Source organism: Quercus robur, chromosome 5 (assembly GCF_932294415.1).
Source record: "Quercus robur chromosome 5, dhQueRobu3.1, whole genome shotgun sequence".
In the NCBI taxonomy this organism is placed as follows: Eukaryota; Viridiplantae; Streptophyta; class Magnoliopsida; order Fagales; family Fagaceae; genus Quercus; species Quercus robur.
The window spans coordinates 87,065,267-87,090,799 of record NC_065538.1 but is presented as its reverse complement, the minus strand read 5'-3'; the positions used below and the strand labels follow the sequence as shown (position 1 = coordinate 87,090,799).

The 25,533-nt window shown below is 33.3% G+C and overlaps 2 protein-coding genes across 3 annotated transcripts; one reads left to right on the top strand and one right to left on the bottom strand.

The window, feature by feature from the left end:
- Nucleotides 1-3,885: 3,885 nt before the first annotated feature.
- On the bottom strand, nt 3,886-13,146 carry LOC126727592 (protein STRUBBELIG-RECEPTOR FAMILY 5). 2 transcript variants are annotated; one of them, XM_050433395.1, is made up of 16 exons: nt 12,632-13,146; nt 11,972-12,104; nt 11,786-11,857; nt 11,618-11,683; nt 10,919-10,990; nt 10,759-10,830; nt 10,066-10,137; nt 9,930-9,995; nt 9,125-9,187; nt 8,725-9,038; nt 7,961-8,235; nt 7,424-7,695; nt 6,298-6,418; nt 5,236-5,372; nt 4,986-5,142; nt 3,886-4,323 (listed from the first exon to the last, which is right to left on the bottom strand). In XM_050433395.1, exons 1-16 carry the CDS (start codon nt 12,879-12,881, stop codon nt 4,192-4,194), a joined length of 2,274 nt encoding a protein of 757 aa, XP_050289352.1. In that variant the 5' UTR covers nt 12,882-13,146; the 3' UTR covers nt 3,886-4,191. The 2 variants fall into 2 exon arrangements, with proteins under 2 accessions (XP_050289352.1, XP_050289353.1); XM_050433396.1 differs by lacking the exon at nt 12,632-13,146 and having other exon boundaries at nt 11,618-11,688; nt 11,972-12,038.
- Nucleotides 13,147-18,475: 5,329 nt separating this feature from the next.
- LOC126727590 (beta-glucosidase 11-like) lies at nt 18,476-22,353 on the top strand. The gene is made up of 9 exons (XM_050433394.1): nt 18,476-18,551; nt 18,643-18,714; nt 18,842-18,934; nt 19,061-19,311; nt 19,619-19,730; nt 19,925-20,116; nt 20,413-20,512; nt 21,071-21,163; nt 21,948-22,353. The coding sequence occupies exons 1-9, from the start codon at nt 18,491-18,493 to the stop codon at nt 22,192-22,194; spliced, it is 1,221 nt and encodes a 406-aa protein (XP_050289351.1). The 5' UTR covers nt 18,476-18,490; the 3' UTR covers nt 22,195-22,353.
- The last annotated feature ends 3,180 nt before the right edge of the window (nt 22,354-25,533 follow it).

Below are 25,533 nucleotides of genomic sequence, written 5' to 3'. Positions count from 1 at the left end.
AATTTATGAAAAAATCATATAAAACTACGGTTGGGTTTTTTTTTTTTTTTTTTTTATATATATTTTTAAAATAAGAAACAGGACAAATTTTATTGAATCAAAGCTCTATCATGGAGTACAAAAGGATAGATATCACATTCTACCAAAACTGAGGTTCCAACAAACCTTTTTGCCTTTTTAGCTAGATCATGAGCTATTTAGCTAGATCATGAACTACTGAATTGTCAATACTGTCTTAGATGAGAAAAAGAGATTAACCTAAAAATCTTTTTTTTTTCTTTTCTGAGAAACAAGACTGAGTTTTATTGAATCAAATCTCAATCATGGATTACAAAAGAAGAGACATCACATTCTACCAAAACTGAGGTTCCAACAAACCTTTTTGCCTTTTTAGCTAGATCATGAGCTACTGAATTGTCAATACTGTCTTAGATGAGAAAAAGAGATCAACCTAAAAAGCTTCTTTTTTTTTCTTTTTTTTTTTGTTGGGAGAAACAAGACTGAATTTTATTGAATCAAAACTCAACCATGGATTACAAAAGAAGAGATATCACGTTCTACCAAAACTGAGGTTCCAGCAAACCTTTTGCCATTTTAGCTAGATCATGAGCTACTGAATTGTCACTACTGTCTTAGATGAGAAAAAGAGATGAACCTAAAAAGCTTTTTTTTTTTTTTTGGGAGAAACAAGACTGAATTTTATTGAATCAAAACTCAATCATGGATTACGAAAGAGGAGATATCACGTTCTACCAAAACTGAGGTTCCAACAAACCTTTTGCCATTTTAGCTAGATCATGAGCTACTGAATTGTCACTACTGTCTTAGATGAGAAAAAGAGATGAACCTAAAAAGCTTCTTTTTTTTTTTTTTTGGAGAAACAAGACTGAATTTTATTGAATCCAAACTCAATCATGGATTACAAAAGAAGAGATATCACGTTCTACCAAAACTGAGGTTCCAACAAACCTTTTGCCATTTTAGCTAGATCATGAGCTACTGAATTGTCACTACTGTCTTGGATGAGAAAAAGAGATGAAACTAAAAAGCTTTAATGGCTATCTGCGAGTCTTCAATCACACGAGCCAGCAACCTTCAGAGTTTAGAAAATTAATGCCAATATCCTGAGCAAAGTTTATACATGCCAAACTGACATCTACGTATAGTACTTTAGTTGTAGTATTACATTTACACTAGTATTTTCAATTTAAAACAAACATTCAATTTGCACTGCATTTAATTGTTCTTAAAAAATATATAACACTGTCCAGGACTTTTGCATGGTAAACGACGCTACTCAAAGCCCAAATAGTGATATCATGTAGTTGGGGTTCAAAATTGGGCCAAGAGGTAGTTGGGGAATAAAGGGATTTCTACTACCATATTATTATGTGTGCTGTATGTTGTTGTAGATCTAGGGCCGTTGGAACAACTTATTTAATTGAAATTGAACATTTTTTACTGAAAGCCTAAAAGTATATATAAAAAAAAAAAAAAAAAACGAAAAGCACATTTTCGTCCCTACATTTTTACACGATTCTTACTTTGGTCCCTATATTTTATTTTTTCCGCTTTTAGTCCCTATTTAGAAAAATGCTTTCTGTTTTAGTCCTTTCCGTAAGTGCTGTTAGGGCACTGACCTATATGGCAAACGGAATTATTAAAATAATAATAAAAAAATTTATTTTGTCATTAAAAAATGCCAAACCAGCATTTAAATTTAAAAAAATAATTTATTAATTTTAATTAAATAAAAAAATAAAAAACAGAAAAAAAAATTACAGTAATTGAGATTGAAGTGTGTCTTGAGCAAGAACAACAAAAACACAAACTCAGATCTAAAAACACAAAATTAAAATCCAAAAATCACAAACCCAAAAAATAAGAACATCAAATTAAACCTGAACAAGGAATTAAACATGAAAACAAACACAAAACACAAACCTAAAAAATTAAAATAAAACCAGCACAAACCCAAAAAATTAAAATAAAACCAGCCTTCTGTTTGTATCTTTGTTTTTCTTCTTTCTTTTCAGATCCATGTCTCTCTCTTTCTCTCTCAAATACCAACACCTTAGTGTTCAGCATATCGCCGCCGATGCAGCGCACGCACGACGCCGTGGTGGCGTGCCTCGTCAATTCACTCTCCAGGCAGTCCATTCTCTCCAAGTGCAACGGCACCTTGCCGAGCGACGAGGCCTCCTCCGCCGCACGCCTCATCGAGACTGAGGCTTTCTCCACCGCCGCCGCATCCGCCTTTGCCGAGGACAACGGCATCGAGATCCTCCAGGTTTACTCTCGCTAGATCAGCCGCAAAATGCTCAACACTGTTAAAACTCGTGCCTCCTTCGCCGCCGCTTCTTCTGTCGTCGATGTTAGAACTGCGCCGCAGACTCCGTCTCTCGAGGCTGCTTCCGCCACCACTGCTAGTGAGGATAACTCTCCTACCGTCACTGAATCTTAATCTCTCTCTAGGATTTAGCTTTTTTGGTATGCTAGGATAATTGTGTATTTGTGTTTGGTTGACAAGAAAGGGCAAGAAAATGCTATTAGTTAATTTTCTGTTGTTATTTTCTGGGTTGGTGATTTTTGAATTTTAATTTTGTATTTTTAGATCTGAGTTTGTGTTCTTGATGTTCTTGTTCAAGACACACTTCGATCTCAATTAATGTGATTTTTTTTTCTGTTTTTTATTTTTTTTATTTAGTTAAAATTAATAAATTATTTTTTAAAATTTAAATGCTGACTTAACATTTTTTAATGACAAAATAAATTTTTTTATTATTATTTTAATAATTCCGTTTGCCACATAGGTCAGTGCCCTAACGACATTAACGGAAAGGACTAAAACAGAAGGCGTTTTCCTAAATAGAGACTAAAAGCGGTAAAAATAAAATATAGGGACCAAAGTGAGAATCGTGTGAAAATATAGGGACGAAAATGTGTTTTTCGCAAAAAAAAAAAAAAAAAAGTTATAAGTTAACCGAATAGTACAACGAGATCCTTGAATAATACTAAAAATAAACTAAAAAATAAATAAGTTGAAGGAAATAAGCTCATACAAAACTCATCCCTAGTTGGTTTTTTTTTAGAAATTTAAGAGATGTCTCCTTTTGAGGGCCCAAGCCCATATCTATTTTACAAAGGCCAGATGGAAGTTGTTCTGCTGGATTTGGCCCTCGTTTAGAGGCCTAGAAAATCCTGTAAGACTAGGCATTGCCCACTTAGAGAGAGACTCTCTCCTGAAATTAATTGGGTCCTTTTGTTTTCAACTTCTTAAATAAGTATGACTAGAATATGAAATAGATGTTTTAAGTACTTATAAATAAAAACATTAATAAGAGTCCATTTGGCACCATCTCTTTTTCTTAAGTCCACTTTCTATCTTTCCTATCCAAAAATAAACATAAAAATCCACCGTTTGTCTCACCGTTTACCAATATACAAATAAACTAGAATTTTGATAATAAGTTTTTTATTTTATTTTATTTTATATATATATATATATATATATATATATTTATCTCACCTTTCAGTAAATAATTTACCAGAAACTGCAGAATGTCAAAATGCCAACCTCGCTTTTAACTTTAAAGGCCACTGAAGCTATCTACACAATACCATGGCTTATACTTTAGAGTGACCCCAATTTTTCTTCCACACACACACACAAACACTAATCTTCATCTATAATTTTTCTTTTCTTTTCCTGAATATCTATGCTAGTATCTGGATGTGTAATAGAACATCTCAAGGAAAATTGACATCTAATAAGCATTTAAAATAACCTTTATTGGGGCTCAAGGTTATTTTAAAACACAGATTAAAACTCTTTTAATTTCCAAAAATAAGAAAAACACAAATTAAAAGAAATTGGATTATGGCTTCAAAAATGTAAAACTCTTTCAATTTCAAAAATGTCCCAAATTTTGGACTTGTCCCTCATTTTAACTTCACTTAAGAAGCAGCTTGTACCAGCCTTCGACAGATACAATTCATTCTCAAGCAGCTCATTCTGCTTTCTTAAAAAAGAAACAAACTTCAAAATTATAACAACTAAAGTTTCTAAGAGTTCTAAAAAAATGTATATATACTAACAGAAAAATCCATGAAAAAAAAAAAAAAAAACAAAAAGAACATGACTCTCCTTCCCTTGAATCTATCTCACACATGTATAGACAATATTTTGAATCACAAATACTCAAAGTCATCTCTCCCACGAGATGCCCCAAGCTCATCTCTCAAGTTCATACTTGTCCGTTGGACTAACCGCACCAATGCCTGCACCACCTCTGACATAGGAGGTCGAAATTCGGGCTCGGACTAATACAAAATTGAAAGTGGAAATTGTTACAACATTGGAAGATAAAATGATTATGAAACAAGAAGCATAATGTTCAAATCCCAAAAAGCAAAAACAGGAGGCAACATCTTAGCATAGTTTGTGAAATGCTCATGAAACATTACCCTTTGTTATTTTTTAACATAACTCAACACATAGGTCATCTTAGTGAAAATTGAAATAACACTTGGTGTGGAACTGTTATTGCACACTGCCTACTAATTAAGACCAAAAATTAAGATAGCCAAAAGTTGAGCCAGGCTATGTCCTACAGGTTGTCATCTAATAGTGACTTTAATCAGTATTTGTGTGTGCGTGTGCTTGCGTGCATGTTTAAGAGTTTCATCTTAGTTCTTAGTGTTCAAATTTTATTTCATTGAGAAACTTTTAGGAAAGAAAAATTACAATAAGTCAGGGACTTAACATTTTTCACAATTGCTAATATGGTTTATTGTGATTGGTACATAATAAAAGTGGTGTCATAGGTGAACCGAGGTGAAAGTGATGTTGATCCAAATTGCAATAAGTCATATCAACAGTTGAGAAAAATGTTTTCTCTAACATTACTCAAATAATTATATATGTCTCATATGCTTTCTTGATGAAGGATTTCCGTAGAGAGTGGAAAGGGGGTGAATCTCACCTGAACACAGAGGGCAATAATATCAGCAAATCGAGAGAGTGACTTGGGAGGGTACAATCCACGCAGGGCAGGATCAACCATTCTCGCCAATGCATCTATGTCATGGAGCTGTGGTGTGGCCCATCGTACAAGGCATTGTTCGAATTTTGGTTTTGCACTGAAAAGAAGAATGAAATAAGCCTATTTCAGAGAAGGGAATTGCATAAATCAGCTTAGTGAATGAAATAATTAAGTGAACAATGTAACATACCTGTCCAAAGGCATTCGCCCTGTTAATAATTCCAACATGACCACTCCAAAACTGTAAACATCACTTTTCATTGTATAGGCTGAAGGTTTTGTGCACTCTGGAGCATTATATCCTACCCCAAGGTTTTGACTAGTACGCTGAACAAAAAATATTCTTTATAAATAAAAAAAATATGTAAAATTAATAAAAAGTAGTTCTTGCTCTGAGAAATCAAGAGGCAGCTATCTTGAGACAAAAAACAGTCAGCCCTAGAGGCACAATGGTGCATTTTTTCATCTAATAATGACTTCAATTTTATTTTGGTGTAAAAGAACATCTAAAGCATATTGGCAACTTGGAAAAGCACACAACACAACATAGTAACATAAAGCAGGAAAAAATATCAATTAATTGACAATTTCACATTGTGCATCATAGCCACACTTGGACCTTTATGAACTCTACCTACACCTAAACCTAACTATAAATCAGCACATGAATAAAAAATATGACCCAAAAAAAAAGGCTTTTACTGGCCATCCATGGAAACTGGGTGACAAGAGGAAACATTACATATTTAAAAAAATTTCACATTGATATAAACAAGTTCAATAATTCGAAGCACGGTCTCTGCTAAATCCAATGGTTTCTATAGATACAAGAAATTCTAAATTTACACACCTTTATCCAAAGTGACCCACACTTAAGTGGCTCTATGTTATCAAATTAGAAACCAGTATAAGTACTAAAGTTTTATAAGGACTCAAATCTTGAATGATCTAGGGCATTGGAATGGACTATTAGCCTGATTCCTTTTTCATATATTTCTCTTTATTTTTAATCCCATTCAGTAGACCTAATATGTTCTTTTGAGCCAAGCCAGAGATAACAGCCTCATTGGATTTCCCAAAACTCTCATCTACCAAGCCTAGTCACCCTGGAACGTTTCTGCAAGCATAACTATGAGGGCTGATTTGGTGAGTTCACTTTTATACTTGGTAAATTTTAATACTATCAAAGTAAAGCAAATCTTATTCGAGCCATGTTTAGGATAAGACCTAACATTGTTCAAAAAATAGTAACCTGATGAAAGATTGCCAAACCACTGTCAGAGAGATGAGGATTGAGATCAGCGTCGAGCAAAATATTCGATGATTTGATGTTCTTGTGGACTAAGGATGGAGAACAGACTTCATGGAGGTACCTGAACACATAATTGGCATCCAAAAATTTAATTGAATAAAATTAGAAGCAGTCATGGCATAACAAAAAACTGTATTCAGCTTTGAAAGCAGGAACAAAATAGAAAAACTAAATTAACCAACTGGAAATTGCAGTAACCATACTACAAACTAGATATCCCATGATGGTAATTAGAGCTTCAATATAAACTATACACACACCAATTATGATCGTGCCTTGGATTAATCCAATTCATGAAAAAATCAGCCGAAACCAATCTTTAGGTCAATTTTGACAGGTATCTTACAGTGATTTGGTAAAATAGTAACAAATTGAAAACAAAAGGTCACGCTACTGATAAACTTTTCAAGAACACCAATCTGACCCTAGAGCCAAGAACTACATACGTTCACCATATGTCCTTACTGTATGTACATGATTAAATATATGAGGATAGATTTTTTTTTTAAAATCAAATTAAGCATATTTAATGCAAAGTATCCCAGATGAAATTTCTATGTTTACCCAGATCAACTCAGTTTTGTTAAACCCATAGTCACTGGCTTTACTTCTCAGGTTTGGAATTTGAGTTAGTTCAATTCTTAGAATTTGATGCCCTCATAAACCTAAACCAGTCACAGTGCCAATACACAAAAATATGTAACATGAAGCAAACTTGGGAAAAAATTTTCATTGTGTCATATGTTTATAATTTTAAAGTATAGGAATTTAAATCTTTAGAAAGATAAATTCATTAAGGCTACCAACTAGTCATATTGGAATGTATGGTTTGTGACTGGAAAAAGGAAATGAAAAAAGGAAGCTTACTTTCTTGTATGAATCAGCCAATTAGCACATAAATTTATCTAACTTAACCATAAATCATACAGTGTCTGTGTGCATCTGTGAGCACACGAAACATGCACATAAACAAAGGGATACTACTTTTACTAAATGATATGTTTGCTCTTACCGACCAATAAAAAAAATAGAAGTTATCAGAGATGTAGTATATATGTTGACTTACTCAACTGCTCGGCCTGTCCCTAATGCAATTCTGACTCTGGTGTTCCAAGTTAGTGGTTTGCTATAGTCATCTGACATGTGTAAGAATTCATGAAGTGAACCATTTCTGAAATACTCATAAATTAACATGTTATGCCCCTGTTCTGAACAATAACCAACAAGCTCAGCTATGTTTGCATGGTGAAGCCTGGAAATGTTTGAAACTATTCCAGAAAACTCTTCTGATCGCCTTCCTTGAAAAAGTGAGGAGTCAATCTTTTTAACAGCTAAAACCTGAAAAACATGTATAAATCTAATATTATAATTCGAAACTCGCCCATTTCTGAGTGTAGATTGTATGTAATTTTGATTACTCAAATAATCAATTGCTGATAGGTCAAAATATCATCATTTACTAATAATATCCAGCAAAATAATCCAGCAGCGAGCACAAATTACAAATTAGTGATACTGGAAATGGTGAATTCAAAGAAGATCATAGTAATTGGAAAGTGATATTGGACAAGATAACAAAATATGATAACCAGATTGAAAATACCTTTCCATCAGCATATTTAGCTCGATAAACACGTCCAATACATCCCTCTCCGAGAAGGCGGCCTGACGCAAAATTAGCAGTAGCAAGTTGCAAATCTGCCAAAGAGTAAGATGTAGCACGAAGGGAGGTGCTTTTTCTAGCATTCAGAAGGTTAACGAACTCATTGTCATTATAAGTTTGCTTAAACTCAGGAGGTGGAAGCTTAAAACCAACTGAAGGAGACTTTTGCAAAGTCTTTACATCAATTGAAGCAGATGAATCCACTGACCTATGCCCTGTCGCCAGTATAATACCTAGTCAGTTAAATTACAGTGCGAAGTCCACATTTACCAGGCATACAACAAAAATAAAATAACCATCGTAAGAAGTATCAATCAAACATTACAGAAGGATGAAATAGACATCGAATGGCCAGCTATGCACTAGTTTTGATCAAATAATTGAAAGACCACCTAAAGAATGCATAGACAAAGGAGATATGCCAGCCACAAATAGACTAAGTAATACTCAGTCAATGACAAGTCTATCTACACTGGTTATCATAGACCCTAAATGGAAAGGCATGGAATACACTTTCTATTCCAGAGCCTTTTTACTAAAGAAGGTGAAACATCATGCTACAGATGTTCCAGAATTTTTTTCAGGACAACTCTGAATAAGCAAAGAGGAAACTATAAGGCCTAATAAGAAATTTATGTCTGCAACATTATTAAGACAATTCCAGTAAGCTCCCTACAAAAGAATGCAGGACAAAGAAAATTTACCTTTGAAGTCATTGCTTATGTCGGTAGGCAAGTTTTTGGATAATTCCTGAGATGCAAGAGGAGTAAATGATCTACTCTGGTTAGATCTCTCTTCATCAAGGAAATGTGAGGAAGGAGACGACTTTCTTCTTGAAAATAGTGCAATTAGAACCCCAATTGCTGCCAGTGCACCCAAAGCTATTCCAGCTATTGCTGCTCCACTCAAGACAGACTTACCTCCAGAATGGTTTTTAGTAGTGTGTTGATTAGCAACACGTGGTGTACCAGGAGGAGGAGGAGGAGCTCCTCCAGATGACCAGGAATTACCTCCAGATCTTCATTAAAGATAATCACAAAGTCAGAGAAACAACTTCTTAAAAATTGCATCCATAAATAAGAGTAATTTGAACAGAACACTCACTCTAAGTTTATTTCTTTCAATTGGTTTGGAATCCATCCAGTAAATTTGTTGTTTTCAACATTCCTGCAGTTAAGGATGGAAATTTAAAATATATCATGCAACACAAAATACTTTATAATTATATTAATTTAATGAACTTTTTAAACTCTCAATGGTATCCCTGACAAATAAGATGATAAAGAGAGCATTGTGCTTTCAGACGGCAACAATTTTTCTATGATTGCCCCAAGCCCTTTTAGATAGTACATTCAATCTGGTTTAAATTTTCAATGTCTCTTTTGCCAGTATTATACACAGTGATTTGGGGAGGCCATTTTCAATGCACAGTTTGAATTATAAAAGTACACTTCAGTGTTAGACTAGATAACTAAGTTAAATCATTTGATTCAAGGAAAGATGCACACATAGAAATGGTGAGCACCATATTCAATTAAGAAAAGGAAACGGAACATAATTTATCTCATTTTATAATTCTTCAATGACTATGAACCCATTTGTCAAGCATATTAAATACCTTATCATATTAGAATAGGTTTAACCCCAAATATTGGCTATTCACTTTTTCAGAGAATGATTATTATTTGAGGCTGTATAGAGTAAAATCCAAGGAATATAAAAAATAGCTTTACAAATATTCTATCGGATGAGACAGAAGATATTTTCAATACAGTGTACAATAAAAGGATAAACTAAGCCACGAATAAAATAAGTACAATAAATGAAAATAATGAATATTAATTTTTGTACAATTTTCATGAAAACCACCATGTTAAAGTAATAAAATATGAACCGGAGGCCTACTTACAAATCATCAAGGGGAAGATTAGAAAGGGCATTAATTGAGCCACTGAATTGATTGTTTTGCAGATTCCTGTATGAAGATAAGAAATTTAGCAGCACAGAAATTTAAAGATCTAAATTTAATATGAATTTATTCTTACAATTTTTTGAGGCTTTTGAGTGATTTGAAACTCTGAGGCAAATTGCCCGACAGTGAGTTGTCGGAAAGATCCCTGCAAGGCAGTTCGTGATAGGAATAAGAAAAATTATTCCTTATCATTATTTATAAAGTATATCTTTATACTGTGTTACATTTTTTTTTTTTTAAGAATCAAAATTTAGTGAGATAGCAGATTTGTAATCTCAATCAAGCCAATGAATAACTTGATAAAATGGTTATACAACATGTTCATACAGAGGACATATCTAGTTCAGCTAGTAAAGAACCCATAAGAAAGACTTTATGATCTTATAAGGAAGTTTAATAAATAGAATAGGCCCTTGTGAAAGTAAAATAAAAGTTTTGCAATATATCAATAGAGAGATGCTTGTGATTTGTGTTTTTGATTGTTCTTGTCCCTAGTTTATACTTCCTGTATACTTGGGTGCCACTTTTTTGATATTCTAATAAGATTTTCTCATTACTTATATAATATATATATATATATATATCAATAGAAAGACTTAAGCACATACACAATTTCGTGTTTACTGTAAAAAGCCAGAAGCCAGCTTAATTCATATTAAATGCAAGACCATGAATTTGTAAAGCTGCTCACAGCAAGCAAGAGCTTACAATTCCCACTCAAATAAGGAAAAAAGAAGACAATTTCTGTCATGTTAGTGATACTTACATCTCTTTCAGTTTTGAAAGTTTTCCAAACATATCACTCAACTGGTTTTTCAACTGATTGTTACCAAGATATCTGCACCCATCAACAAATAAATGAGAAACAGTACTGCCAAAAAAAAAAATGCCAAAAAATAAAAAATAAAAAATAAAAAATTGCTTACAGGTATTGAAGGTCAGCCATCTGAGAAATTGAGTAGGGCACACCACCAGTGAAGCCATTTTGAGAAAGATCTCTGCACATCAAACGTGCAATATCAGTACTGTAAATTATTTAAGGTCAATGCAAATAGATCTGGATAAGGCCAATATAAATGTAATGACAAGAAGCTAGTTATAAGGTAGAAAATTATCGAAGACTACTGTCTTGAAAAAGGTCTTCTTTGGCAGATGGACTGTAATGTATTAAAGATCTATATAATTTCTTAAGAAATATGTAAATTTCATATATAACACCATATGCAATCACTAAGTTCATCACACAAACCACCAGGATAAATAATTGTATGAGGTGAACAGTGATGCAGGCCATCAACTTAAGCTATATTGATGGTACTGATGAAATTCAACCTTCTCCAATGATTGAAATTAGCTTAACTATGCCACTCTTTTGCAAAGCTCAGTAAAAACAACAAAATAAAAAGATGAAAGTAATTATAAGAATATAAATTAATAAAATGAATCTAGAGGAACAGTGTAAAATTTCAAATGACAGCTGCAGGATACCATAAATCATGCTCATAGACCATTACAGTGCCAAAAAAGAATCATTGTGCAGTGAACAAAAAATTAATGCCATCAAAATAAATTCAGTTTAGGATAATTTACAAAAGATATATGAGTTTTTTTTTGTGATGACTTACATGTAAGCTGCATTAGGAGGGAGCTGATATGGTATCTCACCCTTTAGGTTGTTCTTGCTTAAATCACTGTACTAGACAAACAAATGCATTGACTTCAGGTGAAGTTCTTTCTCTGGTAAAAGAAAATTGTGACATAAAAAGATGCCTATTTTTAAAAACTGGTCTCACAAGTGAGTAACGGATGTTAAGCTTGAAAGCTGGTAGCCCATTGATCCGGTGAGTCCAAGGTTAGATAGGTTTCTGCAAATTTTTTAGCACAAAAAAGGTTTGATTCAGAAATTTCAGCACATTCTGTAAAATATGAACAGTAAGTTCTCAACATTAGGCAGATAAAGATTTGAAAATGATATATACATTTCAGTTACGGATGAGCCTGAGCATTTGATCCCTAACCAGGAGTCACCACAAGGGTCACCCCCACTTGATTTCCAGCCAGTTAGTTTTGAATTAGAATTCAAGCTGTTATACATCACATTAAGGGCAGAAACTGCAAAATACAGTTAGCAAACATCACGATCTTCAATTTCAATGATACATAACTACCAATTTAAAATCTTTCAAAGAGAAAACAAACTTAATCTCAGTAAAGATGCATACAAATAAATAAATGCAACTCCCATAAGTATATAGGATCCAAGAAACAGAACAGATGCAAATATAACAAAATTGATTGAGTTACAACACTCATTATGGATAAATTAGAAACTATACTCACAAGCATAAAACCTCTTTAACATTAACTTGATGCCTTATTGTCAAAATACATAGAAGATCCTAGTCCTTTACGTTGCACCTTTTAATGCATTGATATAGGTACTTACAAGGACACAAGTTTCACATGCCACATTTTCTCAAAAAGCCAGTGTTCTCCATTGAGGTATTTAAATCACTCACCAACTATTTGTAAAAAGTTCAATAATCAAAAGTAAGCAAAATACATGAGAAAGACATCATTTTTTTTCTCAATTGAAATCACCACAATGATCAAAAGTACATTAAACCGAGAACACATACCATCCGGGGAAGCGGTTTTCGAGTGGACCGGAGAGGTCAAGACTCCAAGGAAAAGAAGCCAAAAGGCAACAATGTTGTTGTGGTAGTGGTACATCTTTTCTTTCTCACTCACCAAAACAATGAATGAGAACCCAGAAAGAGAAAACAAGAAATGGGTTTTTCTTTCAACTTCAAAAAAACAAAAAAGAGAAGAAACCCAGAAGAGAAAATGAATTATATTATGAAACGATGATGGCGTTAGTTCATTCATGAACAAAAAACAGCAGGTTTTTATTTATTTATTTATTTTTTCTTTCTTCTTTTGGTTTGGTTTCTTGGATTGGTCGTGGTTTCTAAAATTAGAGGGTAGAGGAGGAGTAGATTTACAGGTAAGAATGGACGAGAATAAGAGAGTGGCATTGCAGCAACAGTTCAGAGCGAAAGGTGAGGAGAGAACGAGAGACTCTCAATGTTTTCCGGACACTTTGGAACTCCTATGTCTAACTCAAATTAACCTTTTCTTTTCTTTTTTTGTCTTGTCCTGTATTTCGTTAACGCGCTTGTTTTAACTGATTTTTCTAACGAAAGAAAGTCCTCCATGTCTCTATGCCTTCTTTCATTGTTATGTTCTACCAAAAATGTCACACATGTTCACCCAAAAAAATAGAAAAATGTCACACATGACACAACCCCCCTTTTTTAAGTTTTACCTTATATGCAATTGATAGATTATAAGGTGGAACTTTTAAGAATGAGACTTTGGGTCAAGAGCCTTGTCTTTCAACTTGTATCTTCTGGTGTTTTCAAGGTAGAAGTTCAGGTTTCAAATTTTCCTTCCCTCATTGTTATAACTATCAAATTACAGTGAGATTTAGGACTTTAATTTTTACAACTTTGTTTGGTTGGACAGAAGGGGAGACAAGGACAGAGGAAGAAAACATTTTCCTTTGTTGGCTTAGGATTTTCCATGAATCCCACCACTTTTTCACTTTTTGCTCTCTCCAATTTGGAAGAAAATGTCTAACTAATCCATAAAATTACTCCTATACCCTTGGAACGTTTTGATAATCTTTATGATAATTTTTTCTTTCCATTTCTTTCCAAATCTCTTCTCCTTTACATCAAAACACGCATGGAGAAGTATGTTCTTTCCATATTAATTTCTCTTTCTCTTCCTTTACTCTTTTCTCTTCTTTTCCCTCTCAATTCTTGTAGCCTAACATAGTGTAAGTGCATGTTCAAATTCTATTGAAAATTAGGAACTGAATGGGTTCAAAAATGGATTTAATTTCAATTATAACCATTATGAGGTGTGTTGGGTTATAGATTGACCCAAGTTAATTAATCCAATTATTCAAATTGATTAATTAGTCAAATTATATACATATCAGATTAAGACACAATCAATTTACCAAACTAAATTAAGTGCAACAGAAAATAAGTTTGACATGGCTACTTGATCACGATGGGGAAAACCTTTGTAGGGAAAATCCTATTAGGTGAATTTCAAGCTACTACTCTTGAAAAATCCACTAACAAGAAAAAGTAGTTACAACTACAAGAAATCTTACCCTATAAGTTTATCCCCAAGTACCTACCTACAATAGAACCTACTGAGCTATATCAATCTCAGCTCCAAACCCCAATTGGACTATTGATCTTATAGAAGACTTCTTTTTGCACAAATCTTTCTACCATGACTAACTCCACATCGTCCCTTTTGATTGTTGTAACTTTGCAGAGTTATTTAATCCACACTTAGATGAACCAAAAGTAGCTTGACACAAAACCCTATGCACACAAATGTAGCAACAACTCCTATTATGCATGTGTCTCTCTGGGCCGAAAATGCTTTGGAACCCTAGTGTACGAATTCTTAAAAATCTAAGTCATCATGGGCCGAAAATAGAACTTTACATTTAGTTTTCTCGAAGCTCAATAGATCGAGAGGTGTCAAGCTTGGTACTAAATTCATTAACTCTTGATAGATCAACAGGTATCAAGCAAGGTATTGAGACCAACAAATTCAGCTTTTCTTATGTAGTTTCTTGAGCAGTCTTGAGTCTTCATTAATACAATTTTTAAGTAACATTATTACAGACTTAAACTTGAACTCAATTACATAAAAAATTTCTTTTGATCTTAGATATTCCAATACATAAAAATATATTCCCCACCATTCTCCACTCAACTAATTAGCTAGGCCAAGTCTTAGAAACTCATAACTAGCGGCTTGCATGGGATGGGCTCAATTGGGTTGGAGAGTTTTCCAAACAAACCCGACCTTGTAAAGTTGAGAAATTCCCAACTAATCACATGTGTAGAAACCACTCATATGGGTTTAGTGGGGTCGCTAAGTTTTGTAGATGCATTTCATGCCTTGTGAAAAATTAGGTTTTCATCAATTAATTTAACTACTTTTTTAATGAATTATTATAATTCACATTATATACTTAAATTATATTTCAAATTTCCAAATTCATAGAAAGTAATTCTCAATATACCAAAATCAATAAAACTAAAAATGAAAATAAGGTTAATAAAATAAAATGATATATATGGTGGGTTGGGTTGGGTCAAATAGGTTGAAAGAACTATCAACTAGAACCTGACCCAACCCGAGACTCAAAATAAAATTCCAATCCTCTAACCCATGAAAAAACAACAAGAGACATCAAGTTGGTTGAGTTGGGTTGATTCATCAAGTTAGTGGGTTGGATGCAAACCTCTAGCTATATCCCATGCAAACGGGATATCTATTGGTTATAACATATAAGTGTAGAAAAAAAAAAAGTAGTAAACTCCAAATACGCAAAGAAAACTCTCATACAAAAACACACGACATGACAATAAAATTTACTTGTGCCATAGCTTGATGTCCTCGTATTTGAAAACAAGCAAAAGGCTAAATACAAATATGGAAAGTATAAAAACACAAAAAAAAAAAAAAAAAAAAAAAAAATTGACACATGTTGATGTGATAAATTGTTAGTAATAAGTAAAAAGTTATGTCAGTTGTGTGCTCAAATAAAAACCAATAAAAGCTTATTGACTCAACTAATATTAAAAATATTGTCAAATTTTTTGTGTTCATAGCAATATCATCCACCTATCTTCCTTTTTTCTTTTTTCTTTTTTTTTTCTTTTTTAAATAAAAGATCAACAAAGTGAGCAAAACCAAAACACCATGTTTGATAGAAGTGGGATTTCTAAATTCTAAGTGCACCATAAATTTAAGCCACGTATTAAAACAAGAAACATGGCAGATGGCACTCTGCATGCAGTTATAAAAAATATTCCGTCACTATCCTAACCATTTTCCTTGAACATTTGTAAAAAGTCCAATATCCTCGTCACCAACGAAATATTAATGTTAATCAGTTAATGCATGCTCAGCCAATCGAATGCATACGCATGTTGATTTTTCAACTGGTCAGACTGCCTCTTCATCTGGCTATAAACCAAAGTCATTCATTTCGATCAAGATGAAGATTGTAGTACATTCAAGCTTAATTTGTGTGAAAAAATGTTGAGTCCCCCTTATTTCTTCTCTCTATTTTTTTTTTTTTTTTGAGAAATAATTACAATATGCTGCTAATTCCGCAGCTCGAACCCTTTCCCCCCTAGACCCTCGAGCACTTTGTACTTGAGGAAGTGCCAATTCAGCTATAAGGCCTTTGGTAGTGGAAAAAAAAAAAGGAGATCTTGCTCCACTTAGACTTCTTCCATAAAGTGAATGATTATGCATGGTTTTAAAAACCTAACCGGACCGACTGGTCCAATCGATTGGACTAGGAACTGGCTACTAATTTGGTCCGGTAAAAAGCACTATAATCAGTCAAAAATCAGCCAAAACTTGTTAAAAGATGGGTAAAATAGGGAAATATACCTAAAACTGGTTCTTTGACCGGTTTGGTTTTTAAAACCATGTGATTATGACTTAAATTAAAATTTTAACTGAGACATAATTAAGTTATTAATTATTATAAATTTTCCATGAATATAACGGTCAATAGACCGTTGGTATAATCTATATATATATATATATATATATGTTAATAGCCAAAAGCTCAGAGAAAATCCAAAATTAGATTTTAATTGAGAAATTCTATTAGATTCTAAATTGAATTTCAATTGAAATCCAATTTTCTATCACGTGTCCATTTAAATTTTTAATTTTTGTGGCAAGTGAATTATTAGGTATAAAAATCGAAAAGTATAAAACCAATTAAATTCTAAATCACACACACACACTTGATTTTAACACACATATATATAATGAGAAACCATTATATATTTTAGAAATGTATGGTTTAAAAAAGTTCAAGCTAATATCATATATAATTTGAACATCTTTGAAAAAAAAGTATAATTTGAACTGTATAACTGTGATTTTTTAAAATTGTACCATGCATATGCACAAGGCTACGGATCTCTTGTTCGATAATAACAATCTTTACTGACTGAGGTAACTAGAACCAAAGAATAATATCAGTTTGAAATTACAAAATACAATCAGATATGCATTACATATTTGGTATAGCGAGCTATTGAGTGGGCAGCCACATCACAGTGCCTTCTCTGATGTTTATCCTCGAACCGTCTCAGGTTTGTTTGTTGACTGCACCAGTGCATTGTCAAGGATATGTCCCACCGGAGACAACCTATGAGTGTTGTCCCTTTGACTCCTTCATTAGAGTTTCTGAATCGCCCTTAATGACAGCCTCTCTATTGTGCCTATTTCAATAGCAATTGCACTAACCATTGCTTGAATTTCCTCAGCTGTTTGGATGTACAGAGCTCTTAGCTGAGTGCAGCTCAGTCACCTATCCCTTGATTAAATTGACAAAATTGATAGTTGAAGAATCAAATTGAACTTTGCTTAATAGTTGGAAATTTAACTGGTAATTTAACCAATTCTTTTCATCTTTCTTTCTCCACCAAAACAAACAAAGACGAGCATATATGGGAGAGATAAATCTTATTGTATTGAACTGTTTAAAATATTGTACAAGAGACGGCCTCTTTATGTGGGCAGGATATGTGTACTTCACAAGAAATAGGAGTGTAGTACAATGGGCCTAAGCCCATTGGACTTATATTCACCATATTCGATTCAACTCAACTAGGCCTTAATTCCAGCCTTATAATTTTTTTTCTAGCTATAGGTATTTAATCATGCCATTTTATTTTTTAAAAAATTACTAGACTAACAACAACAAGCAGCCTTAATCCCAAATTTTTGGGGTCGGATACAAGACTAACAGGCACAATAAACAAACATGTACCTTCTAATGTGCATGATATCTAAACTCCCTGGAGAGAAGAAAAAAAAAAGAGGAGAGAAAGCTAATGGAAGAAAATAAATAACATGTTGAGCTTTTCAGCTTACGTCCATAATGTCCCTTAATGGCAACATCTTGTTATTCAAAACTGGGTCTTACAAGCAATTGTAAGTACGGTATATATAGGAGCTAACTCTATGCTAATACTAACATGGGCCTTCAGTATACTTGGGGCACAATATCTTTAACAGTATCCTTAGCCCTTGGTTTTATGAAATTCATGTCATTGGTCGAACTTGATCACTGGAATCACAAACATAAGCTTAGCAGATGGACACTTGACAGGAAATGTGTATCAGGACTGATCTCCAACTCAAATTTGCAGGGAAAACGAATGGAGCAAATGGTGACATAGCATGTGATCAGTATCACAAATACAGGGTATGTAGAATAATTCATTTCCTATAAACTATTCTTTTGTTTTTTTTTGCTTGCATAGGAATCAAAGGATTTGTGCAGGACAAATGTTCATTACTTCATTTTTGTGCTCTGCATGATTAGATTGATTCCACTCTTGCAGGATGATGTCCAACTTATGGTGGACACTGGTTTAGAAGCCTATAGATTTTCCATCTCATGGTCCAGACTTATTCCAAGTATGATCACAAAGTTCTTTCATTAACCGATCAAGAAGTGATGTCTTGTCCTTCTTCTCATACTTAAGCTTCTCATTTTGTAATGTTTCAGATGGAAGAGGACCTGTTAATCCAAAGGGTCTACAGTACTACAACAATCTTATCAATGAACTAATCAGCAATGGTTACTGGGCATTTCCATAAAAAATGATGATAGTACAGTTTTCTTTGCATTGATTGAGTGCTTCCATTATGCACAATAACCCATGCCATTTTTTTCTGCTGATGTCATTTGTTTCTTGATCAAGCAGGAATCCAACCTCATGTTACATTACACCACAGTGATCTCCCACAGGCACTGGAAGACGAGTATAGAGGATGGCTTAATCGAAATATTGTGTATGGTTTTCATCCTTCATATCAGTCATAGACAACTATTATGCTTGAGTCTATATCAAAACATTCAGTGCACCAAGCAGAAAACATGGCAAGGAATGTGATTTAACAATCTAGACATGGATGCATGAGAGACTTCACGGCATATGCTGATGTCTGCTTCAGGAAGTTTGGTGATAGAGTGTTACATTGGACTACCATGAATGAGGGAAATGTGTTTGCTGTTGGGGGTTACAACAATGGAAGTCTACCACCTCAGCATTGTTCTCTTCCGTTTGGAGTTAACTGCACCAGAGGCAACTCCTCAACTGAGCCATACTTGGCAAGTCATAATATCTTATTGGCGCACACATCAGCTGCTAGATTGTATAAGGAAAAGTACCAGGTATTATATAAGCTATTCATATAATTTATTGAAATGCCTTGGTCAATTTAATGAATTGATCAATGTTATGCCTTAATCATGATGGCCAAAAATGAAGATACTGCTTGGGCATTTCAGCTTGATAAAAGAACCACCCTCTTCTTAGTACTTTATAATCCATAATTACCATTTAGGCCTTTGTTCTATATATTTAGGGGGAAAAAAACAGATTTAAAAAAATTGGGAACGTTAACATATACATGAACAGAATTACTACTCAGGAATACAAGTAAATGTTCTTTACGTAAGTGTGGTGTGGGCAATGCAGGACAAGCAGCATGGATTTATAGGAATCAATCTTCTTGCTTTCTGGTTTATTCCTCTAACAAACAAAACTGAAGATGCAATTGCCACTCAAAGAGCCAAGGACTTCCTGATTGGTTGGTAAGTTGCACATTCACGAACAATGACCTTTGACTTTTGTCAATTTATCATGGCATTTTTGGCAGTGTAATCTTAATATGGTATGACCCTAAAGCAAATAGTCATTACATATTTTGGGGTTCTTTTGTTTTATTTTTTATTTTTTATTTTAATGTTAAAACATTTGGTTTGGAATTCATTTATTTTTTAGGCTATGATGATCTGCTTGGCATTGCAGGCTCAAGACTTCCAGTCTTCACCAATCTTGAATCAAATCAGGTTAAGGGTTCATTTGACTTGCTAGGATTAAATTACTACTTTGGGTTGTACATCAAGGACAATTCCAGCAAACTAAGCATGGAGGTCAGAGACTTTTTTACAGACATGGCAATAGAGGTCTCAGGTATGTTCTTTTATATATAAAGACTCAGCACCATGCGGACTAATTTCACCAATTCAACCCTGCTTGTCTGTAGTTGAATTTGCTAATTTAGGCTTCATTATATTATTTTATATGTGATGCTCCTCAATAATTCACCCTTTTGTTACCAAGTATCTAGAGATGAATCTGAAGTACCTTACTGCTTTTCCTATTGTGCAGATTTCCCAAAAAATATATCTGTAGTTTAGGTGAGAAAATAAGCATAGAGTGTGGAGATGGTTTACTTTTGATGGTGATATCAGTGTCATACTAACTAGCTTGTTTGACTCAGTTTCCAATTGTGCCTTCGGCTTTGCAAGAACTGTTGCAGTATTTCAAGCAAGCTTATGGAAATCCTCCTATTTACATTCACGAGAGTGGTCTCTCTCTCTCTCTCTCTCTCACACACACACACTGAATGTTTCTATGTGGGCTTCTTGCTCCTTTTAGTAGTGAAAAATAATTCAAAGTAATGCTAGTGGGAATGTAACACACAGAATTTTCTTTTCATGATTTTAATCTACTTAAGATGAGTTTCACTATTTTACAAGTGATGCATATTGCTTCCTCATTTTGAATAAAAAATACTAGGAAACTACAAAACTACAGAGTACTTAAGCCTCTTCCTAAACGAGATGAATTTCTTTTTATCAGATACAACATTCAATTGGCAGCCTGCTTAGAGGATCTCTATTCATAAACTAAATGTTTGATATAAAGTCAAAATGAACAAACCACGAACAATTGAGTTACTTTAAAAAAAAACCTCATTGAATCTTTCATATTTGCTTCCATTCAAATGCCATTTGTTCTAACTTATGGATTATTATTCATGTTTTGGGGCATTAGGTGGCAAGGCCAAAAATCCAAATTTTCTTATCATTTTGAAGTGATCATATAATTGAGAAACTTAAATCTTGGTTGTAATGTCTTTGCCGGTCAGAGAACACGACGCATTTCATCATTGGAAGATGAGCAAAGGGTGAACTACTTGCATGGACATATTGGGGCTTTGCTTGATGCACTGAGGTGTGCCCATTTTCTATTGAATTCAGTTTAAATCTTATGATATAATCTGGAATTTATTAAGCATTATAATATTCACTATACCCTGAATGTTTGCAACTCTAGGCATCTTGATAGTTGATCCTACCTCAGTGGTTTAACAGAAAGATACAACTTGGTCACGTTTACAGGCAATGAGATAAGTTCTAATTTCATCAATTAGGGAGATCACAAAAGTGGCTCAAAACACTAACAGAAGCCAAAGCGTAATACATCAAAAGAGTCCCCTTACTGTCTCTTGTCTAATAAAAATAACACAGCAAGATATTTATATTTCTCTGCCACAACACGTGGCAAGGAGAGAAAGTTCATAAAACTGAACTCACTGTTGGCTAATTTGTCGACACAAAGTTAAACAAATTCATCACCTAAAGGCACAAGCTGTGGACATAATTATATCACACAGAAAAACATGGAAAAAGTCTAGAATGTTGGGTTGTGTCTGATGCTCCATGCACCCTCACACAAATTCAAGCCACATAATCAGCACAATTAATTCCAGTTCATATACTTGTAAAACTAGATTGATGGATTAGTGTTAGATATCTAATATGTATATTCCCTTTGGTTTTCCTTAAAACTAAGTAGGATAGATTTTTTTGTACAAAAAAAAAAAAAAAATCATCAGCTAATTAATACATTACAAAGCATTATTCTACGTTTCTACATTGTTTCTTTACATTAACATATGGTTATTACTTCTTTGACATAACTCCTCCTCCTTTTTCTCTTTCTCTAACTTTGGAAGGAATGGATCAAATGCAAGAGGCTATTTTCAATGGGCCCTCTTGGATGTATTAGAATTGTTGGATGGCTATGTATCAAGCTATCGCCTTTACTACGTAGACTTGGATGACCCAGATTTAAAAAGGCAACCAAAGCTTTCTGCTCACTGGTACTCCCATTTCTTGAAAAGCAAAGGTGTCAGCTCAGATGGGTTTCTCAAACTCGAGAAGAATTTGACTGCACTTTCCCATGATCACTTCTCTCAGTAGATCCTGTCATTCATCGATGCATATTTACACGATGGTCCACGTGGTGTGTTCTGTTTTTTGTTTTCTGGAAGTATATTTTTTACTAGAATGCTAATTTACTGCCTTTGTTTTTGTATTTTTTAATCAAAACATATAATACAAATATACAATATCCTTTAACTTTCTTCAGTCTCAACTCCAAACAACATAGTACATGTTTCTTTAAGTTCCTTCAGTCAGTCACACGCGCAAGCATGCATACAAGCACAGAATTTCAGTCATTTGTTTGAAGATAAAATGTTTAGTAGATGTACATATGCTGTTGATAAGGGAGACAATGGTAAAGCTACTCAAACTGTTTGAGGAGTTTTAGTTCAACTCTAACCATTAGACAGAAATGAAATAGTTATAAATGACTGGAGATGGCTTCAAATTTGTACAAGAAGACACACATACTGGACTCTGTTACACTCCTTTCTGTTACCACAAGCAAGCAAAGGTTTTGGAGACTTTTTTTAGGTGATGAACAAACAAGTAACAGTTTGTTGTACAAAGAGACTCTTCTCTCTGCTGTTCTAGGATTTGGAAGGAACTGGATTAAAATAAGCTTGGACATTCTATTAAAGCATTAAAATCTATCTTGAAATTCTCTGATTTTTTTGTTAATTTTTTAAAAAAATTAACCATTCTATCTTGCACATGAAATCCTGATCTAGATTAGACAATTGCAAATTGCAAAGGAATAGCTGTATCACTTAATTGAACTTTTCATTTCTAAAATTATTTTAACTCATATCTATCTTCCTCTCCCGAGATGATAGGATGAAAGATCGAGTTAGAGAAGCTGAAATTTTGAAGCAGGAAGACAGAGTACCGAATAATGCACTTTGTTTTCCGTTCGGCACTCATACTATTACAATGGAATATAGATCAATCAATAATTACAAATAAATTTTTCATAGACTTCGTCAACACTAAAAATCCCAAGAAACTCAAATTCCAAATACAACTCAAAAAGTCTCTCTCTCACCACAACTAACAGTCCACAAGAATTCTTAATTCTACAAAAATTTGATGTGTTTAAGATCAACGTTGTTTGTTGCCTCTATCTCTCTCTCTCTCTAAAACAACAAGAAAGCAGATCTTTTTTGTGTATGAGGTTTGAAATTCCCTACTAAAAAAGGCAAGGTTAGTAAATGGCAAAATCAATGTCGGCCAAAAAAAAAAAAAAAAAACCACACAATGTTAGGCAGGAGTGGGATTTCTGAGTCTGGATTCTATGTAACAAATAATATATGAACTTGGTGCACCTCAAATTCAAGCCACATATTATAACAAGCAGCAAGGCAGATAACACTGTCGAGTCTAGATTTTTGGTTGGCAAACCGTACGTGAACAAAATAATGTCTTATATTTGTTTTAGAAGTGTATTTTTTTAGACAAGCATATCAAATTCAAGTTTTTGTAAGTTTGATAGTTTTTTATGGGTGGTCGATCAATCGATCAATCAAGCTTATTTTAGACCATTTAGCTTATCAAGTGACTATGTGTTCATGCATCTAAGCTTAAAGTATATAGGAAAACCCTAGAGCATGTGAAAAAGGCTTTTAGAGAGCTACTTATTGTAAATTTGAAGGTACTGCGCCTCCTGCTCTCAAAAGTCTATATTGGTGATCAAGCTTGAAGAAAATTCAAAACGGGTGATGTTGAAGTTGCTGCATATTCCAGAAATTAGAATGCTGAACCAAATTCTTCAAGCAAGTGTATGAAGTCGTGGATAGAGGTTCACATGCAATAAACTCTATAATTGAAGAGTCCGTGAATTCAAAGTTGTATTGGGTAACATTAATAAGTAATGCTATAAGTTGTAACAATTTAGAAATGGGTAATTCTATTTTGCAAAATTTCAATTCTATTCAGTAGGTCGCCACCTAAACCTAACCCATTGCAAACAAGGCAAGATTGCATTACTTACGTAAATGCAATCTTCTTCTGGTGGGTGGGACTCACTTCTTCATTGTTTATTCTCTGCTTCTTCTTTTGTTCTTCATATTTTAGTCTCCTGCCTTCAGTTTAGGTAAATGTTTTGTTTCCAACTTTATTTTTGCCTTTTAGTTTGTTGAGCCTAGTCATGTGACAATGCATTCGAAATAACAAAAAAAAGAGTTTGAAATTCTCTTACTCATGGCAAAATTTGCTCAACAGCATTTTTTCAAAAAAATATTAGATAGATAGCACGCATTTGAAGTTATTTAGTAAGTTGGACTGTTTTTGAAACTCGAGTTTGTAAAATTTGAGTTCCAACCCAAAATTGGATTTCTCAAACTTGATTTACGGCTGACCTTGATTTAAAAAAAAAAAAAAAAAAAAAGGTGGAACTCGAGTATAACAAACTCAAGTTCCATTTAAAAAAAAATAACGAAACTCGTGTTTCTTACACTCGAGTTCCATTTGGGTTTTTTTTTTTTAAAAAGCATGGAACTCGAGTTCCACCTTTTTTTTTTTTTTTTTTTAATTTTTATTATAAATCAAGGTCAAGCGTAACTTCAAACGTGTGCAGCCACTGATTTTTTTTTCCAAAATATTATACTATTTACCAAATTTTGCCCTTACTCATTTATTAAGTCATGACCCTTCCCAATGTGTTATGTTAACGAGTACCTTTAAAGCAATTATTAATAAACCAAATTAGAAAAGTTTTAATACAATTTTTATGAGAAATATAAAAAGTTATCAAAAAAATTAATTGTTTTATCAATTTCCAATAAAATATTAACATTTCCCTATAATTGACGATACACCATTGTTTTCTTTACTTGTGCCATTTTTGGCTTTAGTTTATTATTATTATTATTATTATTATTATTTTGTTTTTGTGTGTGTGTGTGTGTTTTTTTTTTAATAATTGATAATATTGCATTGATTTTTGAAACACTATAATGAAAGTTGCAATATGAAAAATATATGTAAAAAATGGTTTTTATATTTATTTGGACAATTTTAATCAAATCTTCTTTTGTACTAATTTAATTTATTTATTTATATTATAATTAAATTAATTATAATGTCAGTTCAATCTCAGTTGGATATTTTTTCCAATTTCAAAAATCTTGAACCTCATCATTTTCTTATCCTTTGAACAATCTGATTTCAAAATCAAGATCTTTCCATTACATTTATTTTTATTTATTTATAATTTTTTTTATACAAGATAGAATTCTACTCTAACTTAATCTAAGCGTATATGTGTGTGAAACTCCCTCTTGGAGACTTAAACCCCACACCAGAGATGCACAGTAATTTTATTTTTTTACAATATTGGTATTATTCACTTAACCAAGAGGCAAGATCTGTTCATAA

Coding starts and splice junctions, on each gene's coding strand:
- LOC126727592 (XM_050433395.1), bottom strand. CDS start 12,881: ATGAATGAACTAACGCCATCATCGTTTCATAATATAATTCATTTTCTC. Junction 12,105..12,631: donor GAAAACCGCTTCCCCGGATG/GTATGTGTTCTC, acceptor TGTATTTTGCAG/TTTCTGCCCTTAATGTGATG. Junction 8,236..8,724: donor CATAAGCAATGACTTCAAAG/GTAAATTTTCTT, acceptor TACTGGCGACAG/GGCATAGGTCAGTGGATTCA.
- LOC126727590 (XM_050433394.1), top strand. CDS start 18,491: ATGGTGGACACTGGTTTAGAAGCCTATAGATTTTCCATCTCATGGTCC. Junction 18,552..18,642: donor ATGGTCCAGACTTATTCCAA/GTATGATCACAA, acceptor GTAATGTTTCAG/ATGGAAGAGGACCTGTTAAT. Junction 20,117..20,412: donor CATGGCAATAGAGGTCTCAG/GTATGTTCTTTT, acceptor CATACTAACTAG/CTTGTTTGACTCAGTTTCCA.